This window comes from Hyperolius riggenbachi, chromosome 1 (assembly GCF_040937935.1).
Source record: "Hyperolius riggenbachi isolate aHypRig1 chromosome 1, aHypRig1.pri, whole genome shotgun sequence".
NCBI lineage: Eukaryota > Metazoa > Chordata > Amphibia > Anura > Hyperoliidae > Hyperolius > Hyperolius riggenbachi.
Genome location: NC_090646.1, coordinates 137,294,747 through 137,319,623, shown reverse-complemented (window position 1 = coordinate 137,319,623; position 24,877 = coordinate 137,294,747). Strand labels below are relative to the sequence as shown.

Genomic DNA, 24,877 nt, shown 5'->3' with positions numbered 1-24,877 from the left:
GTTCTATTGAGATCGCCAGGGAGGCTGCGGGAGGGTTTTTTTTAATTAAAAAAAAACTATTTCATGCAGCCAACTGAAAGTTGGCTGCATAAAAGCCCACTAGAGGGCGCTCCGGAGGCGTTCTTCCGATCGCCTCTGGCGCCCAGAATAAACAAGGAAGGCCGCAATGAGCAGCCTTCCTTGTTTGGCTTTCCTTGTCGCCATGGCGACGAGCGGAGTGACGTCATGGACGTCAGCCGACGTCCTGACGTCAGCCGCCTCCGATCCAGCCCTTAGCGCTGGCCGGAACTGATTGGTCCGGCTGCGCAGGGCTCGGGCGGCTGGGGGGACCCTCTTTCGCCGCTGCTCGCGGCAGATCGCCGCAGAGCGGCGGCGATCAGGCAGCACACGCGGCTGGCAAAGTGCCGGCTGCGTGTGCTGCTTTTTATTTGAGGAAAATCGGCCCAGCAGGGCCTGAGCGGCAGCCTCCGGCGGTGATGGACGAGCTGAGCTCGTCCATACCGCTCAGGAGGTTAAGCTTTTAAAATATGTTATCAGATTTGTAAAAAACTATTTAAAAAATCTACTCCCCCCTTTAATAAATAAAATACCTGATTTATTAAGAGGTCTCCAAATATCTGAACATATATATAAGCACATATGAAAAAAAGGGGGCAAAGACAGATGAAGGCTTCAGTAAAGGACTTGATTACTTTATGAATTCCAGCAAGATGTGGAAACTACTCACCAAAGCTCAGGAACTACAGGTGACAGTGATACTGTGCAATGCAGTGGGGCCCCACTCTGTATGGTTGAATGGGGCCACACATTCAGCTCAACAAAATCACCACTTAGCCTTTTGTTTTTTTCTTTTTGGTAATTCATGTCAGGAATGTCATCAGGCATTGTCACAAGTCATAAACAGGACATTCATGGATGCAGTTGGCCGAAGTACAACTTCTCTGTATGTTTGCCAGTACTCGAGCCTCAGTCGGACTGCTTTCATGATGTAAGGTACCAACCAAATAAAGAAATTAGGTGCCACTTGATGAAAAACCAACAGTGTTTGTAACATATAGGCCTTGATTAACAAAGGCATGCTAAATGTTTAGCACGGGCGTGCTAAACAGTTAGCACGTGAAGTGCCGCGCTGACTTTTGCGCACGCAGCCGATCGTGCGCAAAAGTCCGTGTGATCGTGTGAAAAGTCCGCATGATCGTGCGCAAATGTCCACGATCGCGCGATTGTGGCACTTTGTGTGCGCAAAAGTCTGCGTGCGGCACTTCACGTGCTAACTGTTTAGCACCCCCGTGCTAAACAGTTAGCACGGCTTTGTGAATCAAGGCCTTAGTGTAACTCTGTTCTAATACAAGCACTGTTGCAGTCAGTTGTGTGCCTATTTTTTACTTGAGTGAAGTCATAAGGCACCACCATATGTAATCACTTATTTCCACAACACACTTAGACCCCTATTCAGTTAATGCTTTTTCTAAGTTTCTCCCTGAGAATGATTTTTTTTACCTTGTCTACAAAACCTAATAATTGAAAAAGTACAAAAAAACTAGCCAAAAAAAGCAATATTACCTTACTTTTCATTATTTCCTTGCTTGTTGGAGACCTAAAAGGTATTTTATTGATACCTTGTGAAAACATCTTCTAGGCAAAAAACTTAGGAGGAAATGTAATAGAATAGGGGACCTAGCCATTTTTTGTTTTGTTTTTACACATTCTAATATTTTTACTTATACTCGTTTGTTATTGTATAAATAGAGGGTCTACACCACACCAACTAATGAATACCTCCTCCATCTAGGAGTAGGTTTAGCAGTGATTATATTATATATGGATCTTATATAAGTATATATAATTACTTTCCAAAAAGGTAAGATACGTATGGAAGCTGACATATGTATTTCCTTTTAAATAATACACATTACCTGGGTGTCCTGCTTATCCTCTGCTTCTAATACTTTCAGTAATAAACCCTGAACAGGCATATGCAGATCAGATGTTTCTGCCAAAAATCTGACAACATTAGCTGCATGCTTGTTTCAGATGTGTGATTCAGACATGACTGCAGCCAAAGATATAAGCAGGTCTGCCAGGAAACTGGTATTTTTTAAAAGGAAAACAATATGGCAGCCTCAATATGTCCCTTGCCTTTGGTTCCTTTGAGTACAAAACTCAAGTCGGTGCATTATGTGTGTGTTGCTGTACTTAATGCTAATTAAGTCAATGAGCCTTGAAACATTATGGGACAGAGAAATCTTGGCCTGAAAGAACTGTAATGGTGGATACACATGGTGCGTTCCCGCACTTGATGCGCCGCTCGATTCCCGTCGATTCGCGTTGACTCAATTATTTCTGACACGTCCGATTCGCGTTTCGATGGATCGTTAGGTCGATTTGGCATACTTTACATGTGAATCGACCTAACAATCATCGAAATACACAGAGAAATGCTCAGAAATAATCGAGCGGCCAGAACATGCGAACCCGGCAAACTGCCTTAGACTTTAATGAGCAGGCAAATTTTAAAACCTACAAAGACTGTTTCTGGCCACAAAAGTGATGGAAAAGTTGTTTCAAGGGGTCTAGCACCTGGACTGTGCCATGCCAAGGGGATCCATGCCAAAAGTCCCACCTAAAATTACGAAGTTGACGCAAAGTTTGGTTTTAATCCCTAAAGGACAGAAATCACATTACATTTCTACAAATAATGCACTGGAGTGGTACTGTGCGAAAAACTTAATGTAGCAACAATAGCAGTAGTGTGCACACAGCACTGGGTGTGGGCTGTGGAGTGTCACACTCAGAGAAAAGCAATAGTACCATCAGAATACAGGGAAATAATAATGCACTGGAGTGGTACTGTGCCTGCAGCTTAATGTAGCAACAGCAGTAGTGTGCACACAGCTCTGGTTGTCAATGGGCTGTGGAATGTCACAAACAAAATAAAAACACAGGAGGTCAATGTACTAGCCCTCAAAAGGGCTGTTTGGGGCACTTTAACAGCAAGTGAGGAACAAGAACACAGGCCTAGCTAATGCTTTCCCTAATTATCTGCAGCAAGTCTGACCCTGCTCTCTCTAACCATCAGCAGCTAGCAGAGAATGAATCCAATATGGCCATCGCAACTGCTTTTTAATAGAGGGGTGCGGGGTCCAGGATTGGGTGCTAGCTGATTGGCTACCATATTCCTGCTGACTGTGAGGTAAGGGGTCAAATTTGGCTCCATGATGATGTATAGGGTCAAACACGCCATATGTTCGAAGTTTGCTAAGAATGCGAACAGCAGAAATTTGCTGGGAACTATCTGCCGGCAAACTGTTCAGGCCATCTCTAGTGATTATCAATGTTTTCACTGATCAAGGTGATTTTATTTAATTCTGCTGAGACTGAACCTAGTTATGAAACAGTTAATATGGTGCAGTGATTTCACATTCATTGAATATGTACTAAAGGTATTCATTATGTTCACAGTGTGTCATATTGTTATCTGTCTGAAAACTGTAAGAAGGTCAATAATAAAGGCTAGGAATAAGCATGGGTCAATGAGGAATGCAATGCTCACAGCCTGTTCGCTTGATGTACATGATAATACCGTCTGAGCTAAATGCTGCAGTTGCACATCTGAAATCTTTTTAAGCAACAGTATTAGAAACATTAATTAGGCAGTACAAAGAGCAGCCAACATGAAAGTGTCTCTTAAAGCGTGTTGCTAAATTGTGCGTAGTGCTCAAAATACTTTAGATGTCAAGAAATAACACTTAACAAATTGGATCACTGACACTTTTCCAACAAATAAACTATGGGTGTGATGATGCATTATGGCAAGCAAATGTAGTTTACTATAACAAGAACATGTAGTTTACATTATGAATGAAGAAGAAAAAATTCCTAGAAGAATATTTATTTTTTAAATGTAGTTTATCCCATCTGCTAGTATGATTTTTGCTAATAAATACCAAATTCTACAATTTTCGCCTTGATTGAGCAACTATTTCATATCTATACAGGCATTGTCTGAGTTCTTAGCATGAACTTGCCCATGAAAAATAAACTGTTAGTTTCTTCTTCTACCAATCTCTTTTGTTTTTCCCAGTGCAGAATATCACCAGCATTGGTGGCTAAAAGATGGCCAGGAATTTGTTTTTCCTTGTAATCTATTCAAAGTCTCCCGCCCATTTCACAAACATCATGATTCTTAGTAAATCTACAGCAATATTCCAATGATTATGTCACATATGCTGAAAGTATTGCCTCGTATGTATCCTGAAGAGCTGTCTGAGAGGGAGCTATGGCTCACACATCCATTATCATATCACTTGCTCTTGCGCTGGGAAATGTGGCTTTTATAGTCACTGTCCTTTCCTCCAGTTGTCTCTTAAGTATTGGTGAGATATGGAGGAAAGAAATGTGTTATGGAACATGGGTAGTTGTGCAATGCAATGCAGTAAGTTAGTTGACAAAACAGCCTGTCACACAACCTTCCTTAATTTTAAGTGATTGTTTAGGTTATGCATGCAGGTACCTGCAAACTAAGCTGAGGTGGTGAAGCACTATAGTTTCACCTCTGTACAGTGAAGGCTCTAAATACTATAGAGCCTTTTTGATCCTCTCTCCATAACCTCATTTCCCTGCTGTCCCCCTTTGAATTTATGCGCCTTCAGGACTCCTTGGCAGGTTTTGGAGGCACTCGTGTCCCCAAGTGCTTCTGAAGGTGGGTTCCTCTGTACTGCTTATGCGCATGCCTGGACTCATGTGTGCAGTATGGATACGCTTGTGTTTGGAAATACTCATGGACATGAGTATGTCCGAAACCTCCCAAAGACATATTCAATCTGGGCTTATAATGCTTACCGCAGTTTTCAAACTATGCAAAATAAACCTTTTTTTAAAAATATATTCTTTAATTTCTTTTTTTATTCTTAATCTTTTTAGATGACACGAGAACAGTATATTTTGGCCACACAACAAAATAACCTAAGGACCGAAAACACTCAATTTTATCCAGTGGGAATTTACGGATGGCGGAAGAGATGTTTGTACTTCTTTGTCCTTCTTCTGTTGGTTACCATGATTGTTAACTTAGCAATGACGATATGGATATTAAAAGTCATGAATTTCACAGTGGTAAGTGAAATGGTCTTCTTCCATTATAAGTGGTTGCTTGGTGATTATCATCTTGTATTCTTCTCCACTATTTGGATGTTCCCATGTTAATTGTATGTATAAAATACAGTATACTAACAGTGAATACCAAAGGCTGCTTTTTTGTTGTTGTTCTCATTTATAACTGAAAAATCAAATCTATCTTAAGGCTCCTTCATTGCATACATACTGAGTCAGATGTTGTACAGAAGATAATTTTGTATTAGTAGAATCAAGTAGCTCAACTAAGATGTACATGTAGGCTTTTGTGAAAAAAGGGGACATTGATTGCTTAAAGTGAAATTATACTTATGCTATAAACTTGTACTAAAAACATAGATTAGTGTTGTACTCTCCAGCAATACTTTGCAAACTTGACAACAGTGCTCTCTGTATTCTTTTTGGAATAGCATTGTCATGAGACTGGCCAAAGACTCCCACCTGCTGCAGGATTTATTAATGATGCTGTTTGGGAGCTTTTGTTTATAATTTCCAATGCCTACACTAATCCTTTGGCTTGCTGCAAACATTGACAATCCTATCTATTAGAGAAAAGACGCCTTAGAGGGGATCTAATTAACATGTATAAATACATCAGAGGGCAATATAATAGCTTGGCGTATGAGCTTTTTGTCCCTAGGCCTTCTCAAAGGACTAGAGGACATGATCTGCGCATGGAGGAAAAACGTTTTAGCCATTTATTTAGGAAAGGGTTCTTTACAGTAAGAGTGATTAAGATGTGGAATGTATTGCCACAGGAAGTCGTTATGGCAAACTCAATATCTGCATTTAAAGGGGGCTTAGATGCTTTCCTTTCGTTGAAAGACATCCATGGCTACAATTACTAGGTAATGCCTAATGATGTTAATCCAGGGATTTTATCTGATTGCCATCTGGAGTCAGGAAGGAATTTTTCCCTTTTGGGGCTAATTGGACCATGCCTTGTGGGGGTTTGTTCGCCTTCCTCTGGATCAACAGGGATATGTGAGGGAGCAGGCTGGAGTTGTACTTTGTACTGGTTGAACTCGATGGACGTATGTATTTTTTCAACCAAAATAACTATGTAACTATATGTGTTATAAACACTGTGGGATGACTGCTGGGGTTTAAAGCACTCAAAATATAATCAAATTGAAAAAAAAAGTGTTATAATTAGTCCTGGCAATATATAGAGTCTAACTAAAAGCATATCTTGAAATTTCCATTTAGGGCTGCCTACAGACATGCATACAAACAAACATGGTTGTTTAACATAATACATAGATTTTCTTAAAAAATAACTCAAGTGCATTTTTAAAACCAGCCTTTTGTTTACATTTGCATACCTAAAAAGTGCTTGAAGCAATCCTGAAGAGGGGAAGAAAGTATAAACGTAAGATACTTACCTCGTTACTGGGCAGCCTCTGGATAGTCCAGAAGCTACCTGGATCCTCCTCCACTGGGTCCCTCTATACCTATTCAACCCAAGAAGTTGAATAGGCCTCTTTGGACTGCAACTAGGAACAAGTGCCTCCACCCTTGCGAAACCACCAGTAATGTCTGCACACGTGCAGTAGATGTAAGCTCTTGTGCATTTTTTTCCCCCGTGCATGAGTACACCCCTCTACTGGGCATGCATGGACTGTACTCGCAAATGCCCAGTGCGGCTGTGCTTGTTCCAGGCCAGAAGATAAAGAGGAGTTTGTAATTTGCATAAGTCTTTTTTAATCTGTTTTTTATACTGAACGGGGAAGTGATGTTTGGAATGAGAACGGTCTCTAAGGTAACTAAGGTAGGCAGTTACAGTTTATTTATAATAGGAAACACATGTGGTAGTGCATTCCCACAGAACGAGATATTAGTGAGGGAAGGAGGTGCCCCAAAAATAAATAATACAATTAAAAACAGTTTAATAGGTAAAGAACAATTACCTCATATAGAGACTCACTGTTAACGATAAAAAAAATTGCTTTGAAAATAGCACGGGACAATGTGTTTCATGGTATCAACCCACTTTCTCAGGTCAATAACAGTGTCTTAAAGCGGTATAAAACCCTGACATAATATTCAATAAAAACATGTTTTCCTACTTTTTATATGCCACACGGTTAGCATATTTGCTTTTTGCATAAGTATTATTATTCATTTAGAAATTATACGTTTCTAAAGTACACTAATTTTACTCTGAGAGTTGACTTTGCTTTTTATTTATAACTGCTTTATTCATCCTCTAACTTAATCAGAAAGCATCAGAAAGCATTTATGCTTGTCTGACTTTGTTCAGGGGACCGGACAGTGTAAAAGAAGGCTTTGTTTACATTTTTCACTTGATACAATTAAACACAAGATAACATTATGTAAAGTTCGGTAGCAGCCAGCCCTGCTGGCAGGGAAGCTTCTAAAGCCTGTGTTAACCCTTTGAATGCAGTTCTAGTAAACAAAAAAATGCTGGTTGTATATAATATGCTGTAAATAATCTATTAGAGAAAAGTAGAAATGCTGGGTTTCATTCCGCTTTAAGAATAGTGAAGCACAGCTCAGAGCACATGTATGGGCTACGCTGCATCTCTCTTAAGACACTGTTTTTGACCTGAGGAAGTGGGTTGATGCACATCCAGTCCAGTGTTATTTCCAATAATTATTTTTCACTTTACTGTGTGGCACAATTTGAAGTAATTGTTTCTAACATTTTAAACTGTTTTAGTTGCTTTATATATTTTTGGGGCACCAGCTTTTCCTCCAGAGGCGTAGCTAGGCTTTTCAGCCCCTGGGGACTAGGACAGTTTTTGTGCCCCCCTCTAGACAAATTGGGTGTGGCCATGCATCAAAATGTGGGTGTGGTCATGGGTGGAGCCATATGTACAAATGCTGTTTAGATAGCCAGATGTGCTCCCCTTTCCCCGTTTAGATATCCAAATGTGCCACCCTTTAGATAGCCAGATGTGCCTTCCTTTCCCATGTTTAGATAGTCAGGTGTACCCCCTATAGTTAGCCAGATGTACCCCCCTTGTTCTGCTGCTGTTAACACTTCTGCACTCCTCTGCAGAGGGAGGGAGAGAAGCAGGGGCACTTTGGGCAACCAGCAAACTGCCTCTCACTCATTTGCAGTGCGGTTGCCATGCTCTGTGCCCCTCTACAGTGCTGCGCCCAGGAATATGTGCCCCCCCCCCTTGCCCACCCATAGCTACTCCTCTGCTTCCCTCCCTAATATCTTCACAACTCTCTATGGGGTGGTTCTTAATTTGGACAGTTGTCAGCTCCCTTTTTTAATAAAAGGAGACCCTTCTGGTCCTCTACTATACATTTTCTTTTTTTCGGGTAGCTTTACCCAACTGCACCCAAGCTTTTCCGCAACCCGGGTTTTTGAGAACCTTATTTATTTGTCATTTATCTTCATATTTCACTGTCTTACTACACTATAAAGGGCTTCTGTTCTGATTCTCTTCTGTGTATGTCCCCCATCTTGGGGGGAGGGGAATGAGGAACTCCAGTCCAGACTCCCCTTACAGTAGTGAGTTATGTCCCAATATAATTTAAATTATTGGGGGCTATGCATTTTATTGCCTGGAAATTCTGCTTGCAGGGCCTAATTTTATTACAGCCTTATTACCACACTGGTGTGAATAGGAACTATTAAAATAATAATCCAGTTGGCAGCATTTAGATGCATTGACTGACAATGTTCTACTTCACTAGCAGCCCAAAAAGTAAGCAGACAACATGACAGCAAGCTTAAAGATTTGTTATTACACTTCTGTAACACTGTGTTACACAGAAGATGTATGTGTTCATTACACTAAGATCTGTGCTTCCGCCATACATTTTTTAGAGGACCGCTATTGCAAAAATTGTAAAATGTAAAAATTTTTGGACCATAAGACGCTCCGGACCATAAGACGCACCTAGGTTTAGAGGCCAAAAACCAGGGGAAAAAATATTCTAAACCTGGTGTGTCCATGGTGCAGGGGCATCTTGTGGAACATATGCCACCAAGCTGTGTCTTTGGCACACCTCAGCAAAAGGCAATCCTTGATGCTCCTCCAGCTGAGTAACCTCCACTGCTCCCATTGTCTAAGTTTCAAAGTAAACTGGGACTGCAGATGATGTCAGAGCTATATAAATAAATAATTTAGGTGGCTCAGATGAAACAATTAACTGTTTTGTTCATTAATACGTTTTCTGTAATGTAGTATAAATTCTTGTAGGCCACAGCTAAACTAATGCTTACAGCAAATGCCAACTAAGTGAATAGATACAGTAAATATACAAATAAATAGCCCGGCGTTTGGTGCCGCCCCCTTCCCCCCATAGAAAATCCATGCAGCTCCCAGGTAAGGTAATTTTCACTCGCACCACTGAATCATTAAATCCCAATAAACAGCCCGGCGTCTGCTACATAGAAATCCCGGCGCATCTAAATCACCAGCAATCCACACTTTCACACCTGAACCTGGAAATCCTGATAGACAGCCCAGTGCCTCCCCGTGCTAAAGTATCGGTAATCCAAACTTGCACAAATGAAGCTTACGTCCCACTTAACAGCCCGGCATCTACCACATACAAAGCCCCGCAGCCTGCAGCAGAAGTGCTGGTAAACACAGCAACTGCACCGCAAGTGCAGCGAAAGCCCTTACCCAAATAGCGGGATGCTCCGAGTCCTCCTCTTCATGTGTGATCTTGGTTGCATCGCCGCTAGCCGCCAGCGTGACCCTGGCAGGACATGTGCACGTGCACACTGATTGCATCATTGAAGTCGCCGCAGAAATAGGAAGTGCTTGCCAGCCAAGAACCAATCACACATGGGGCGCTGCCACAGACAGCCAATGATGCTGCTTACTGCTCCTGATCCCTTCCCTGATAGGAGCCATTGGTCTCGCCCATGGGACTACCAGCTCCTATCAGGGAAGGCATCAGAAGCAGTAAGCAGCATCATTGGCTGTCTGTGGCAGCGCCCCGTGCGTGATTGGTTCTTGGCTGGCAAGCATTTCCTAGTTCGGCGGCGACTTCAATGATGCGATCGGTGCGCACGTGCACATGTCCTGCCGGGGTCACGCTAGCGGCGATGCAACCAAGATCACACATGAAGAGGAGGACTCGGAGCGTCCCGCTATTTGGGTTAGGGCTTTCTCTGCACTTGCGGTGCAGTTGCCGTGTTTACCAGCACTTCTGCTGCGTGCTGCGGGGCTTTGTATGTGTTAAAGAGAAACTCCAACCTAGAATTGAACTTTATCCCAATCAGTAGCTGATACCCCCTTTTACATGAGAAATATAATGATTTTCACAAACAGACCATCAGGGGGCGCTGTATGACTGATTTTGTGCTGAAACCCCTCCCACAAGAAGCTCTGAGTACCGCGGTACTCTGGGCAAACTGCCACAATGTAACAATGTTCACAGACAGGAATTAGCTGTTTACAGCTGTCTCTAACAGCCAAAACAGCTAGGAGCAGCTACATAACCTGCCCACAGTAAAAATATCACCATGTAATAAATGTCAGAATGTAAATCGGGAAGAGGATAGATTTTACAATGAGCAAACACTGACTAAATCATTTATACATAATTATGGTAAAAAATGAAGCACTTTTTTTACTACATTATTTTCACTGGAGTTCCCCTTTAAGTGGGACGTAAGCTTCATTTGTGCAGGTTTGGATTACCTATACTTTAGCAGCGGGAGGCACTGGGCTGTCTATCAGGATTTCCATGTTCAGGTATGCAAGTGTGGATTGCTGGTGATTTAGATGCGCCGGGATTTCTATGAACCAGCCCCCGGGCTGTTTATTTGGATTTAATGATTCAGTGGTGCGAGTGAGGATTACTGGCACTTGAGCAACCAGCCATGGGCATTTTTACGTGGGGGGCACCAGGCGCCTGGCTGTATATTCGGACCATAAGACGCACTTACTCCCCCCCACCCACACACACACTTTTGGGGGATAAAAAGTGCGTCTTATGGTCCGAAAAATACGGTACATGTAAACACATACAAATAAGAAGTACATTTCTTCCAAAGTAAAATGAGCCGTAAATTACTTTTTTCCTGTGTTGCTGTCACTTACAGTAGGTAGTAGAAACCTGACAAAACTAACAAGTTTTGGACTAGTCCATCTCCTCATGGAGCATTCTCAGGGTTTTCTTTTTTTTCAAAAGCACTTAGTGAATGGCAGATGCTCCGTCCAACTGCTAAAAAAGTGTGCAGCGAGCATGGAGGCTGGCCAGCATCTTTGTATAAATCCTTTTCAGAGACGATTTTTATAAAGAATAAAGGCCATGCTAAGAATCCCCCATGAAGAGATGGACTAGCCCAATACCTGCTTGTTCTGTCAGATTTCTACTACCTACTGTAAGTGACAGCAACATAGGAGAAAAGTAATGTATGGCTCATTTCACTTTACTTCTTATTTGTATGTTTAAATGTATTGTAAATTTTACAGTTTTTCACAATAGTGGTCCTTTTAGGTTACTACAACAGATGCCTCTTGAGTTGAATGATGATATCCCAACACCATCTGAAAATAGACCTGAACTATGCATTTCCTCTCGTCTCTAAAATATAAGCAACAGCATAATAACCTTTAAAGAAAAACATTTATTCGTTACAAATCCTGCCATAAATCTGCAGTGTGTCTACTTTCTACTTTAATGGAAGTAGACACAGAGTTAACATCCTTTGTTTACAAATTAGCTGCTTTGCCGAGGTAGCTAGCTGACACAGCTAAGAGATCAAATTACACCAGTGATTAGTCACAGATGGGGAAATAAGACTGGCTAAGCTCTCTAAATTCAGGGTGCATTTCTCTATGTTTTCCTTAAGACCTGTGCAAACGTTCAGGTCCACTTTTAATGTTTTTGATTCTAATAATCTAGTATGAATATAATTTAATGAACTTAGCAAGCATATTTTATTTTTTATAAATACTTCTAGAACATGAGTCTAGTGTTGGGCGAACAGTGTTCGCCACTGTTCGGGTTCTGCAGAACATCACCCTGTTCGGGTGATGTTCGAGTTCTGCCGAACACCTCATGGTGTTCGGCCTTTTTAGTTCGGGTTCGGGTTCGCCCGAACAGCTCAATGCCCACCCGAACAGGGCCCCTGTTCGGCCGAACAGGGCCCTGTTCGGCCGAATACTGCCCCCCTATGGGAGTAGGACGCGTTGAGGCCGGGTAGCGGGCGGTTCAGCGGTAGTACCCTTGTGGTACTTCCGCCCTTTCTCTGACCTCACGTCCTCTACGTGATGACGCACATGAGGGTACGCGTGACGCGTACCCTCGTATGCAGAGGACGTAAGGTCAGAGAAAGGGCGGAAGTACCACAAGGGTACTACCGCTGAACCGCCCGCTGCCCGGCCTCAACGCGTCCTACTCGGACTCCTCCTCCTCCTCACTCACAACACACCACAGTGCCAGCCAGGCCAGCCACTGAAGGTACTATGGAACTTTACTGAAAATTTTTGTATGGGGAAGCGGGCAGAGGGGGGAGCGCTAGCGGAGGGGGTGGGGGGAATTTCCGACCCCCCCCCGCGACCGGGGCATGCTCCCCCCTTATGCCTGCGACCCCATAGGGCCCCCAAAAGCGGGATGTTCGGGGAGTTCGGGGTTCGGGCCGAACATCTGGCCCATGTTCGGCGAACGGACCCGAACCCGAACATCCAGGTGTTCGCCCAACACTACATGAGTCCAATTCGATTTATAAATGTAGATTTTAAGAACACAAAAACATAATATATTTAAAACGTCTACTGGATAATCTTTGTGAAAAATTACTACGCACTTTCAAATTTTAACCTCTTGAGGACTGCAGGGCTAAACCCCCCCCCCCCAAGTTACCAGGCCATTTTTAGTAAAATTGGCCACTGCAGCTTGAAGGCTAAGCTGCAGGGCTGCACAATACAGCACACAAGTGATTCCCCCCCCCCTTTTTTCTCCCCACCAACAGAGCTCTCTGTTGGTGGGGTCTAATCGCTCCCCCCATGTTTATTTTTTTTTATAAATATTGATGTCAGTTTTTTTTATAAAAATACCTGTCTCTTTAAGTTTCTTCCCTCCTCCCCACAGCCAGTCAATTCTGCCTATGAGAGCCGATCGCTCTCTTGTCCCCCACAGGGACAGCCGTGTGACACGGTACAGCGCTGCTGCCGATTGCAGCGCTGTACACAGAAATAGATGGCGATCACGCCATCTAACAGTCTCCCAAATGGCAATAGCCGCTCGGATCGGAGACTGAAGGTGGGGCAGAGCTCCGGCCCCCAAGCAGGAGATGCGCGTGCAGCGTGTGCGCGATCTCCTGCATTAGCTGGCCCCAGGACTTTACACCAATCGGCGTTAGGCGGTTCTAGGGCTGCCGCCGCGTCCACGCCCGTCGGCGTGACGCGGGTCAGAAAGAGGTTAAAGCTGTTGGTAGGCATTGTTCTAGTAATATAAACATTGAATGGTGAGTTTCTATAAACTTTACTAGTGTCACTACTGTATAAGTGAAGCCCACTAAAAGTTACCTTTCATATATTGTTGCCTTTTATGATGGTCAGTGCAATACAACACAGCACCAGGTCATGAAATACTACAACATGTATTCCGTTTGTAAGAATGTATTTATTTTGCAAAGTTTTCTCCATAAAATTGTTTTGGTTGTGTATGTATTTTTTACGTGGAGGGCATCCTATTTTCACCTCCGCTGGGATCAGCACTGTTAACTGAGCAATGTCACCAAGGTGACGAACGAGATTTAATGTTCTAAGATGAGTCCTCGTTACCTTGTGGGAACACATTTTGGTTTCTTAGCAGTGCGCTCCAGGCCTCCAGCACAGGGGCGTAGCAATAGGCCCTGCAGCGCCTGCGCCCGTGGGGGGGCCCGCCCCCCCCCTGGGGCCCGCTCGGGGCCGTTTTTTGGGGGCTGGAGGGGTGGCAGCATGAGGGGAAAGCCTTGCCCACAGTCCGCGGGGAGAGGGGAAGTTCCCCCCTCTCCCTCACCTCGGGGCTCTCCCCTCTGCGCTCCCCTCCAGCTAGTGAATGTGTGTGGGCAGCGGGCAGCGGCGGCGGGTACATACCTTCTTCCTTGCGTTCCATCGCCGCCTTCTCGCTCTAGCAGCTGACGTCACTTCCGGAAGCGGAAGTGACGTCAGCCGCTAGAGCGAGAAGGCGGCGATGGAACGCAAGGAAGAAGGTATGTATCCCGCTGCTGCCCGCTGCCCACACACATTGAAATTCTGCAGGGGGATTTTCAGGTGTCTGCTGCCCACATTACGATTTTTAGGTGTCTGCTGCCCACATTACGATTTTCTGGTCACTGCTGCCCACATTACGATTTTCAGGTGTCTGCTGCCCACATTACGATTTTCAGGTGTCTGCTGCCCACATTACGATTTTCAGGTGTCTGCTGCCCACATTGCGATTTTCTGGTCACTGCTGCCCACATTGCGATTTTCTGGTCACTGCTGCCCACATTACGATTTTCAGGTGTCTGCTGCCCACATTGCGATTTTCTGGTCACTGCTGCCCACATTACGATTTTCAGGTGTCTGCTGCCCACATTACGATTTTCAGGTGTCTGCTGCCCACATTACGATTTTCAGGTGTCTGCTGCCCACATTGCGATTTTCTGGTCACTGCTGCCCACATTGCGATTTTCTGGTCACTGCTGCCCACATTACGATTTTCAGGTGTCTGCTGCCCACATTGCGATTTTCAGGTGTCTGCTGCCCACATTGCGATTTTCTGGTCACTGCTGCCCACATTACGATTTTCTGGTGTCTGCTGCCCACATTACGATTTTCTGGTGTCTGCTGCCCACATTACGATTTTCAGGTGTCTGCTGCCCACATTGCGATTTTCTGGTGTCTGCTGCCCACATTACGATTTTCTGGTGTATGCTGCCCACATTTCGATTTTCTGGTGACTGCTGCCCACATTGCAATTTTCTGGTGACTGCTGCCCACATTGCGATTTTCTGGTGACTGTTGCCCACATTGCGATTTTCTGGTGACTGCTGCCCACATTGCGATTTTCTGGTGACTGCTGCCCACATAAGGATTTTCTGGTGACTGCTGCCCACATTAGGATTTTCTGGTGTGTGCTGCCCACATTATGATATTCTGGTGACTGACTGCTGCCCACATTAGGATTTTCTGGTGACTGCTGCCCACATTACGATATTCTGGTGACTGCTGCCCACATTAGGATTTTCTGGTGACTGATGCCCACATTGCGATTTTCTGGTGACTGCTGCCCACATGGCGATTTTCTGGTGACTGCTGCCCACATTGCGATTTTCTGGTGAACTCTGCCCACATTACGATTTTCTGTCCCACATTACGATATTCTGGTGAACGCTGCCCACATTACGATTGTCTGGTGAATGCTGTCCACGTTACAATTTTCTGGTGACTGCTGCTCACGTTACGATTTTCTGGTGAACTCTGCCCACATTATGATTTTCTGGTGAACTCTGCCCACATTATGATTTTCTGGTGAACGCTGCCCACATTACGATTGTCTGGTGAATGCTGTCCACGTTACAATTTTCTGGTGACTGCTGCCCACATTGCGATTTTCTGGTCACTGCTGCCCACATTACGATTTTCAGGTGTCTGCTGCCCACATTGCGATTTTCTGGTCACTGCTGCCCACATTACGATTTTCAGGTGTCTGCTGCCCACATTACGATTTTCAGGTGTCTGCTGCCCACATTACGATTTTCAGGTGTCTGCTGCCCACATTGCGATTTTCTGGTCACTGCTGCCCACATTGCGATTTTCTGGTCACTGCTGCCCACATTACGATTTTCAGGTGTCTGCTGCCCACCTTGCGATTTTCAGGTGTCTGCTGCCCACATTACGATTTTCAGGTGTCTGCTGCCCACTAGTGTTGGGCGAACACCTGGATGTTCGGGTTCGGGAAAGTTCGCCGAACATGGCCGCAATGTTCGGCATGTTCGGGCCGAACCCCGAACTCCCCGAACATCCCGCTTTTGGGGGCCCTATGGGGTCGCAGGCATAAGGGGGGAGCATGCCCCGATCGCGGGGGGGGTCGGAAATTCCCCCCACCCCCTCCGCTAGCGCTCCCCCCTCTGCCCGCTTCCCCATTCAAAAGTTAGGAAGTGAAACTGTACCTGTGCGGCCGGTAGTGGGTGACTGGCAGTGGGCGGCACTATGGAGAGACTGAGGAGGAGGAGGAGTCCGGAGAGTGACGCGTTGAGGGAGGCCGGGCAGTGGGCGGATCAGCAGTAGTACCGTACTACTGCTGATCCGCCCACTGCCCGGCCTCCCTCAACGCGTCACTCTCCGGACTCCTCCTCCTCCTCAGTCTCTCCATAGTGCCGCCCACTGCCAGTCACCCACTACCGGCCGCACAGGTACAGTTTCACTTCCTCACTTTTGAATGGGGAAGCGGGCAGAGGGGGGAGCGCTAGCGGAGGGGGTGGGGGGAATTTCCGACCCCCCCCGCGATCGGGGCATGCTCCCCCCTTATGCCTGCGACCCCATAGGGGGCCAGTATTCGGGCGAACAGGGCCCTGTTCGTGCCGAACAGGGGCCCTGTTCGGCCAGGCAATGAGCCGTTCGGGCGAACCCGAACAGTTTGGCCGAACACCACCAGGTGTTCGGCCGAACGCGAACATCACCCGAACAGGGTGATGTTCTGCAGAACCCGAACAGTGGCGAACACTGTTCGCCCAACACTACTGCCCACATTGCGATTTTCTGGTCACTGCTGCCCACATTGCGATTTTCTGGTCACTGCTGCCCACATTACGATTTTCAGGTGTCTGCTGCCCACATTGCGATTTTCAGGTGCCTGCTGCCCACATTACGATTTTCAGGTGTCTGCTGCCCACATTACGATTTTCTGGTGTCTGCTGCCCACATTACGATTTTCAGGTGTCTGCTGCCCACATTGCGATTTTCTGGTGTCTGCTGCCCACATTACGATTTTCTGGTGTATGCTGCCCACATTTCGATTTTCTGGTGACTGCTGCCCACATTGCGATTTTCTGGTGACTGCTGCCCACATTGCGATTTTCTGGTGACTGTTGCCCACATTGCGATTTTCTGGTGACTGCTGCCCACATTGCGATTTTCTGGTGACTGCTGCCCACATAAGGATTTTCTGGTGACTGCTGCCCACATTAGGATTTTCTGGTGTGTGCTGCCCACATTATGATATTCTGGTGACTGACTGCTGCCCACATTAGGATTTTCTGGTGACTGCTGCCCACATTATGATATTCTGGTGACTGCTGCCCACATTAGGATTTTCTGGTGACTGATGCCCACATTGCGATTTTCTGGTGACTGCTGCCCACATGGCGATTTTCTGGTGACTGCTGCCCACATTGCGATTTTCTGGTGAACTCTGCCCACATTACGATTTTCTGTCCCACATTACGATATTCTGGTGAACGCTGCCCACATTACGATTGTCTGGTGAATGCTGTCCACGTTACAATTTTCTGGTGACTGCTGCTCACGTTACGATTTTCTGGTGAACTCTGCCCACATTATGATTTTCTGGTGAACTCTGCCCACATTATGATTTTCTGGTGAACGCTGCCCACATTACGATTGTCTGGTGAATGCTGTCCACGTTACAATTTTCTGGTGACTGGTGCCCACATTACGATTTTCTGGTGAACTCTGCCCACATTATGATTTTCTAAAGGCCCACATTACGATTTTCTGGTGAACTCTGCCCACATTACGATTTTCTGGCCCACATTACGATTGTCTGGTAAAATGCTGCCCACTTTACAATTAATTTACAGTGAAACGCTGCCCCATTACGATTATTTGGCACCTATGGGGGGGGGCCCCATCCAAATATTCGCAGGGGGGCCCAGTGATTTCTAGTTACGCCCCTGCTCCAGCACATCCAATCTCTAGACCAGAGCGCAGCATACACAACAGACCCACCCCAACTCAGTGCGCTCCAGCCGAACTACGTGAATTGAGCACAGCACAACCCACATAGCGCAGGCGTACATCCACTGCATGCATCATGCGCAAGCTGTCCGGCCCCAGAAGTGCCATAATATTTCCACTGTGGCCTGTCCATTTGTGAACTATCAATGCACCTTAAAGGTTGCATTAAGTCCTGCCCATTCGTTTACTATACCGCTCCACCACCTCTACTATTACAACTAATCGAGCTGCATCAGCCACGATACAGCCCACCCTCTGGCCTCCTATTGGACTGCTCACAGACCTGACGTCACAAAAGGGATACAGCACTTCCCTGCATGATACAAACAGGGAACAAATATCCATTCGTTATCCTTGCGGGCAATCATCCGGAAACTTCATGAAAGGTAAATAATCCATCCCAGGTTCTAGTAAACATAATTTGTCAACTGAATAAGCATCTTTTTATGAGCATTCCTTTAGTGAACCGGAAGTGTAACCACTGGTTGCTATGGTAACAGAAAGGTTCACTCAATCAATTTCCTGCCACCATTGTGTGTGTATATTTATATATATATATATATATATATATATATATAAATATATATATATATATATATATATATATATATACAGGATCTTCTCAAAAAATTTGCATATTGTGATAAAGTTCATTATTTTCTGTAATGTACTGATAAACATTAGACTTTCATATATTTTAGATTCAAATACACACAACTGAAGTAGTTCAAGCCATTTATTGTTTTGTTTTAATATTGATGGTTTTGGCATACAGCTCATGAAAACCCAAAATTCCTATCTCAAAAAATTAGCATATTTCATCCGACCAATAAAAGAAAAGTGTTTTTAAAACAAAAAAAAGTCAACCTTCAAATAATTATGTTCAGTTATGCACTCAATACTTGGTCGGGAATCCTTTTGCAGAAATGACTGCTTCAATGCAGTGTGGCATGGAGGCAATCAGCCCGTGTCACTGCTCAGGTGTTATGGAGGCCCAGGATGCTTCAATAGCAGCCTTAAGCTCATCCAGAGTGTTGGGTCTTGCGTCTCTCAACTTTCTCTTCACAATATCCCACACATTCTCTATGGTGTTCAGGTCAGGAGAGCTGGCAGGCCAATTGAGCACAGTAATACCATGGTCAGTAAACCATTTACCAGTGGTTTTGGCACTGTGAGCAGGTGCCAGGTCGTGCTGAAAAATGAAATCTTCATCTCCATAAAGCTTTTCAGCAGATGGAAGCATGAAGTGCTCCAAAATCTCCTGATAGCTAGCTGCATTGACCCTGCCCTTGATAAAACACAGTGGACCAACACCAGCAGCTGACATGGCACCCCAGACCATCACTGACTGTGGGTACTTGACACTGGACTTCAGGCATTTGGGCATTTCCCTCTCCCCAATCTTCCTCCAGACTCTGGCACCTTGATTTCTGAATGACATGTAAAAGTTGCTTTCATCCGAAAAAAAGTACTTTGGACCACTGAGCAACAGTCCAGTGCTGCTTCTCTGTAGCCCAGGTCAGGCGCTTCTGCCGCTGTTTCTGGTTCAAAAGTGGGTTCATGCTTCCATCTGCTGAAAAGCTTTATGGAGATGATTTCATTTTTCAGCACGACCTGGCACCTGCTCACAGTGCCAAAACCACTGGTAAATGGTTTACTGACCATGGTATTACTGTGCTCAATTGGGCTGCCAACTCTCCTAGACTGAACCCCATAGATAATCTGTGGGATATTGTGAAGAGAAAGTTAAGAGATGCAAGATCCAACACTCTGGATGAGCTTAAGGCCGCTATCGAAGCATCCTGGGCCTCCATAACACCTGAGCAGTGCCACAGGCTGATTGCCTCCATGCCAAACCGCATTGAAGCAGTCATTTCTGCAAAAGCATTCCCGGCCAAGTATTGAGTGCATAACTGAACATAATTATTTGAAGGTTGACTTTTTTTGTTTTAAAAACACTTTTCTTTTATTGATCGGATGAAATATGCTAATTTTTTGAGATAGGAATTTTGGGTTTTCATGAGCTGCATGCCAAAATCATCAATATTAAAACAATAAAAGGCTTGAACTACTTCAGTTGTGTGTATTTGAATCTAAAATACATGAAAGTCTAATGTTTATCAGGTCATTACAGAAAATAATGAACTTTATCACAATATGCTAATTTTTTGAGAAGATCCTGTATATATATATCCACGTGTGCACAGCAGTGACTCACTTGACAAATGCGTGGATACGCCGAAACGTGTGGTGAGGTCACTGCACACGTTGACCAGAGGGAAGGCTCCCATTGTACACCGTCATCCAGGACAATCGTCACCGCTGGCCACAGAGGAGGAACAGGTTGCCACTCATGGTCATTTGTTTGGGTTCTTACCCAAGATATGCATGTTTTCAGTACTGTTGAGTAAGTGTTTTTAATCATTGCATGTTTTTTATTAAAAAGTTTTAATATACTATGGAGCGCTCCTCCTTCTTCCCTTCTTTTTTGTTACTATAGTCATACCCTTCAACCGGGGTAGAGGAGCCGCTCGTTTCTGTATTAACCAACTGCCAATGCTGTGCTTGATTAGTGCAAGATTGCACATCACTTTTTTTCCTGTTGGATCAGTTTCTATAATAAACTGTAGACTGTTATCGTGATAGGTGTGTGTGTGTGTGTGTGTGTGTGTGTGTGTGTGTGTGTGTGTGTGTGTGTGTGTGTGTGTGCGTGTGTGCGTGTGCGTGTGCGTGTTTGCACATGTGCGTGTGTGTGCATGCGAGCGTGTGTGTGTGTGCGTGCGTGTGTGTGTGTGCGTGCGTGCGTGCGTGTGTGATATAAACAGATCACAAGGCAGCCTATAGATATGGTATGTCTCAAGTCATTGTAGTGTTCAATATTGAAGTTCTACAGCTACATATATTCTCTCTGATCTGTTCTATACCTTTTGATGTGGAAGACTGTCTTGATCTCATTTTTACAGTTGATGCCTTTCTATTATTTATTTGCATTATTAGTATTTCTGAAGTATCAATCCACAGAATCGACTGTAATGAGCACACATACATTTTATGGTCATATAGTCTTGATGTTTGTATGTCCTCTTAACTATTATTTAGTAGCATTTGGAAGATGTTGGCATAAAATGAAGTGATGTTTGTCGACAGCCGTGTAAATTATAGTTCATTCTGTGCTGATTTATAATTTCATGTGTTATTTCAATGTTCTAGTTTGAACATTTACACCCAGCATCTGTTTTTTGCTGCAGGTATGCGCCCTCCAGAAATGTAGTTAAACATGAATTTAATAGCTGTGATCCCCTGTCATTTTTTGATTGACATTTTGAAAGTGTACACTTAACAGACACAGTAAAGTGTTTTTATTTATTTATTTACTTTTTTTTGTTTAAGAATGCAGTAAGATACATAGAAGCATTCTAAAATCTCCAAATCTCCAAGTATGAGGCTGTCATAGGAAGGGAGCACACGATCATGTAGACTACACTAGGGAAGGGAGGACCCTGCCAAAGGCTTACAATCTATAGGGGGAAGGTAGACTAGCAGTTACGTTAGTTATGAGGATAACAGAGTAATTTGGAGAAATGGCTATAAAAAAGACATGTACAGTAGAGTCTGCATTATCGATTGGCTAATGCCAGATAAGTGTGCTTTCTGGTTGCTTGAGAATGTTAAAAATAGGCCTTGCTAATACAAAAATATACTTCGCTCCTATATACATACCATGAACTCTATTATGTTAATGTTAAAATTCAGTAATTGAAAATATGTTAACCTTGGGAGAGCGGTGGAACTCAGTCTTTAAGCACAGCAGAGCCCAAAAACAGCCTAAGAAGTTGGCTTTCACCGCTGTGAGTACTGCCAGCAATATGTGCTGGTTGGTTGAGACTGCTGGTTATTTGAGCTACTAATGAATGGCACTCTTCTGTATTCATATATGTTTTGAGTTAAAGAAAAACATGCAATCAGTCACAGGGCACAGGATGCCTGCGGGGGACCATTAGAAGCCCCAAGTAGGTTCAACTCTTTTTTTCCTCTTTACCCCCCTTACAGCATTCCTTTAAGCAAAATAAAAGTTGGCCTTCTTAAAACAGAAGGAACTTTACTGTAGTCCTATTCATTGTGTTTTATAATTTTTTTTTGAGGCATATCTATTTCTTGCATGGTCACTGAAATGCAGTATTCATCATTGCAAATCTTTCTTATTTATTTTATTTGCTGTTAATCAAGAATACAAATACAGTATAGCAGTCTTTCCCCAATTACAGAAATGGGATCGTATTTATTTGTATGCTGCTAGTCTAATGTCAAATATGCTGGTACTCTCAGCATACTGTTTTTGCTATAGTGAGATACGTTTATTTACAAATTGTGGTAGTATTTTCTTTTCTCTACTCTGACCCAGATCATTCATTCTAGTCCCTCTTCGAATCAAGTTACAAGAATGCATTTCTTTACTTATATGTAAATCTTATATTGTGTCTAAAGCTGAGCAGAACGTTCAGAAAAAGCCTTATCAGTCTGCCAACACCCGTGCTACTGTCAGCAGAACGTCCGCCCAGCTGGAGGGTCTGGCGGACCCGTCGTTTGTGGAAGTATGGTGTGTGTGTACAATTCTCTTTACTCCTTATTTCCCTTGAGTCATAAGTCATCAGTCTACGTATGTCAGGGATGTTCAACTCCAGTCTTCACACATTTTGCCACAGCTCAAATTAATTGATAGGAGTAAATCAGGAAAGGTCCTGTCTATCAAGTAGTACACATATCTCCATTTCTCAGTCCATCCTAAACACTGGCATGGATATTGCCCTCAGATACTGGAGTTGCAAATCCCTCCCTGGTTTATGTACAATTAAACTGGGAGTATGACAAAATAGTGGGAGAGAGGAGAATTAAAGAAATCTTAGGATGCTACCACACAGACTGATGGTGCAAACGCATCCACTATCAGTGTTACCCATAACACTATTGATTTGTTGATAAGCAACACGGTGGGGAAAGAGTACTAGACATGTTGCTCAGGTATAGCCAAGCTGTATGTATTGTTACTGGAGATGTATTGTTATTTGAGGGTGGAGGAGGGAAGATGGGGTGTGCATGATAAAACTGCTTCCAGTGGATTGGGTAACCTTAAAGAAAACCTGTACTGAAAATTAAAAGTCAAAATAAACATACACAAGTCATACTTACCTTCCATGTAGTGTACTCCTTAGTGTCTTTCTCCTGTCCCGCGTCCTGTTTGTCCACTGTGATCAAGGGAATTTTCTGTCCTTCATTTTGAAAATGGTCATTACCCCATAACAGCTTTCTGGTCAGCACACAGTTAAACTGTAACATCGCCCATTTGAGCCATAGGGAAACATGGACATTACCTGGTACATCAGTTTTCCTCTCAGCTGTAACTAACAGAAACTGATATTTTACTGACAGCAACTGATATATTTCAGATCTGACAAAATATTGTCAGAACTGGAAGGGATTATTGTCAGAAGGAAATGGTGAGCTTCTGAGAGGAACTGATGGCAAGGTAACTATGTAATGTTCATTTGAAGTTACCTCATGTGTTTATTTTAAATATTTTTACTCAGTACAGGTTCTCTTTAAGAACAATGCTCTTGTACAGTTTGAACAGTTTTTTGTTTTTATTCAATTTGCACTTTTCATTTGCTGTTAACCAAATGATGTTCTAGAGCTTATTTAGTTACAATTTTGTTGTCATTCCAATAGTTTGCAATTGATTGAAAACATCATCTGGTGATAAAATGACACTGTAAAATTGCGTGTCCCTTTTTTTATTACTCATTTCTCTTTGTATTTAAGATTACTAAAACAAGTACATTATTACCTCCAACAATGGAATGTGACATTATTTGTGCCCTTTGACACTCTATTCTGTTAATACTATTAAAATGAAAACATGAACACATTTCTTTAAATTGTGTTTCCAGAAGACAACTATGTTCAGATATACAAGTTTACTTCTTACAGACTTCCACAGAAAATGCATTTTCCATAGCTCCTAGTGGAAAATTCATATGCAATTCTGCCTAATGTGTTCCAACCCTGAATCAAAAGGAGAAGGGACTTCCCATTAGACATGAGCATTAGCTTCGACTTGGTAAGGTGATCGGGAGGCTACGATGCCCGCAATGCCTGGCATGCAGCACAAATGTCAGGTAAATGGTTGCTGGCTCCTGTGCTCCCCGAATTTAAGACATGCTCTGAAAGTAAGCCCTAGTAAATATTTTGAGTAGTCTTGAAATATAAGACCTACTCCTAAAATAAGTCCTAGTAACATTTGCCTGCATCCCTCTAAAAGAAGTCCCAAGCGGCAGACCTGTTCTCCACGCCCCCCCCCCCCCCTGCCCGCCCGCAGCCTCGCTTTACCTCCCGGCTGCTAGTGCTCCTGGCCCCGTCCCGCAGAGAATCCACATCCTCCTGTTAATTGCCGGCATCATTACACACCGCAGATCAGCGGTGATGTCTGGTAAAGGCAGCTAATGTATCCAATAAGAGCGCTGCCCTATACAGGAAGTGATCTTTGTTTACTTCCTGTATAGGGCAGCGCTCTTATTGGATACATTAGCTGCCTTTACCAGATGTCACCGCTAATCTGCGGTGTGTAATGATGCCGGCAATAAACAGGAGGATGTGGATTCTCTGCGGGACGGAGCCAGGAGCACTAGCAGCCAGGAGGTAAAGCGAGGCTGCGGGCGGGAGAGGGGTTGATCGGGGGGGTTAAGGGAAGAAAAGGTCTGCCATTTAGGACTGCTTTTAGGAGGATCTGGACTTTCTGCAAGAGGGGGCCAGGACTGGGAACAGTGAAAGTTGTAAAGCGGGGGGGAGGGGGGGGG

At 44.0% G+C, this 24,877-nt stretch overlaps 1 protein-coding gene across 4 annotated transcripts in view; it reads left to right on the top strand.

Moving 5' to 3' along the window:
• The window catches only part of SGCZ (sarcoglycan zeta), a 1,116,694-nt gene that overhangs the window by 721,008 nt on the left and 370,809 nt on the right, over positions 1–24,877 (top strand). For all 4 annotated transcript variants that reach the window (XM_068278612.1, XM_068278609.1, XM_068278611.1 and 1 more), the window contains one exon: positions 4,924–5,115. In XM_068278612.1, coding sequence (XP_068134713.1) covers positions 4,924–5,115 — 192 coding nt within the window. The remainder of the gene's footprint in view (positions 1–4,923; positions 5,116–24,877) is intronic.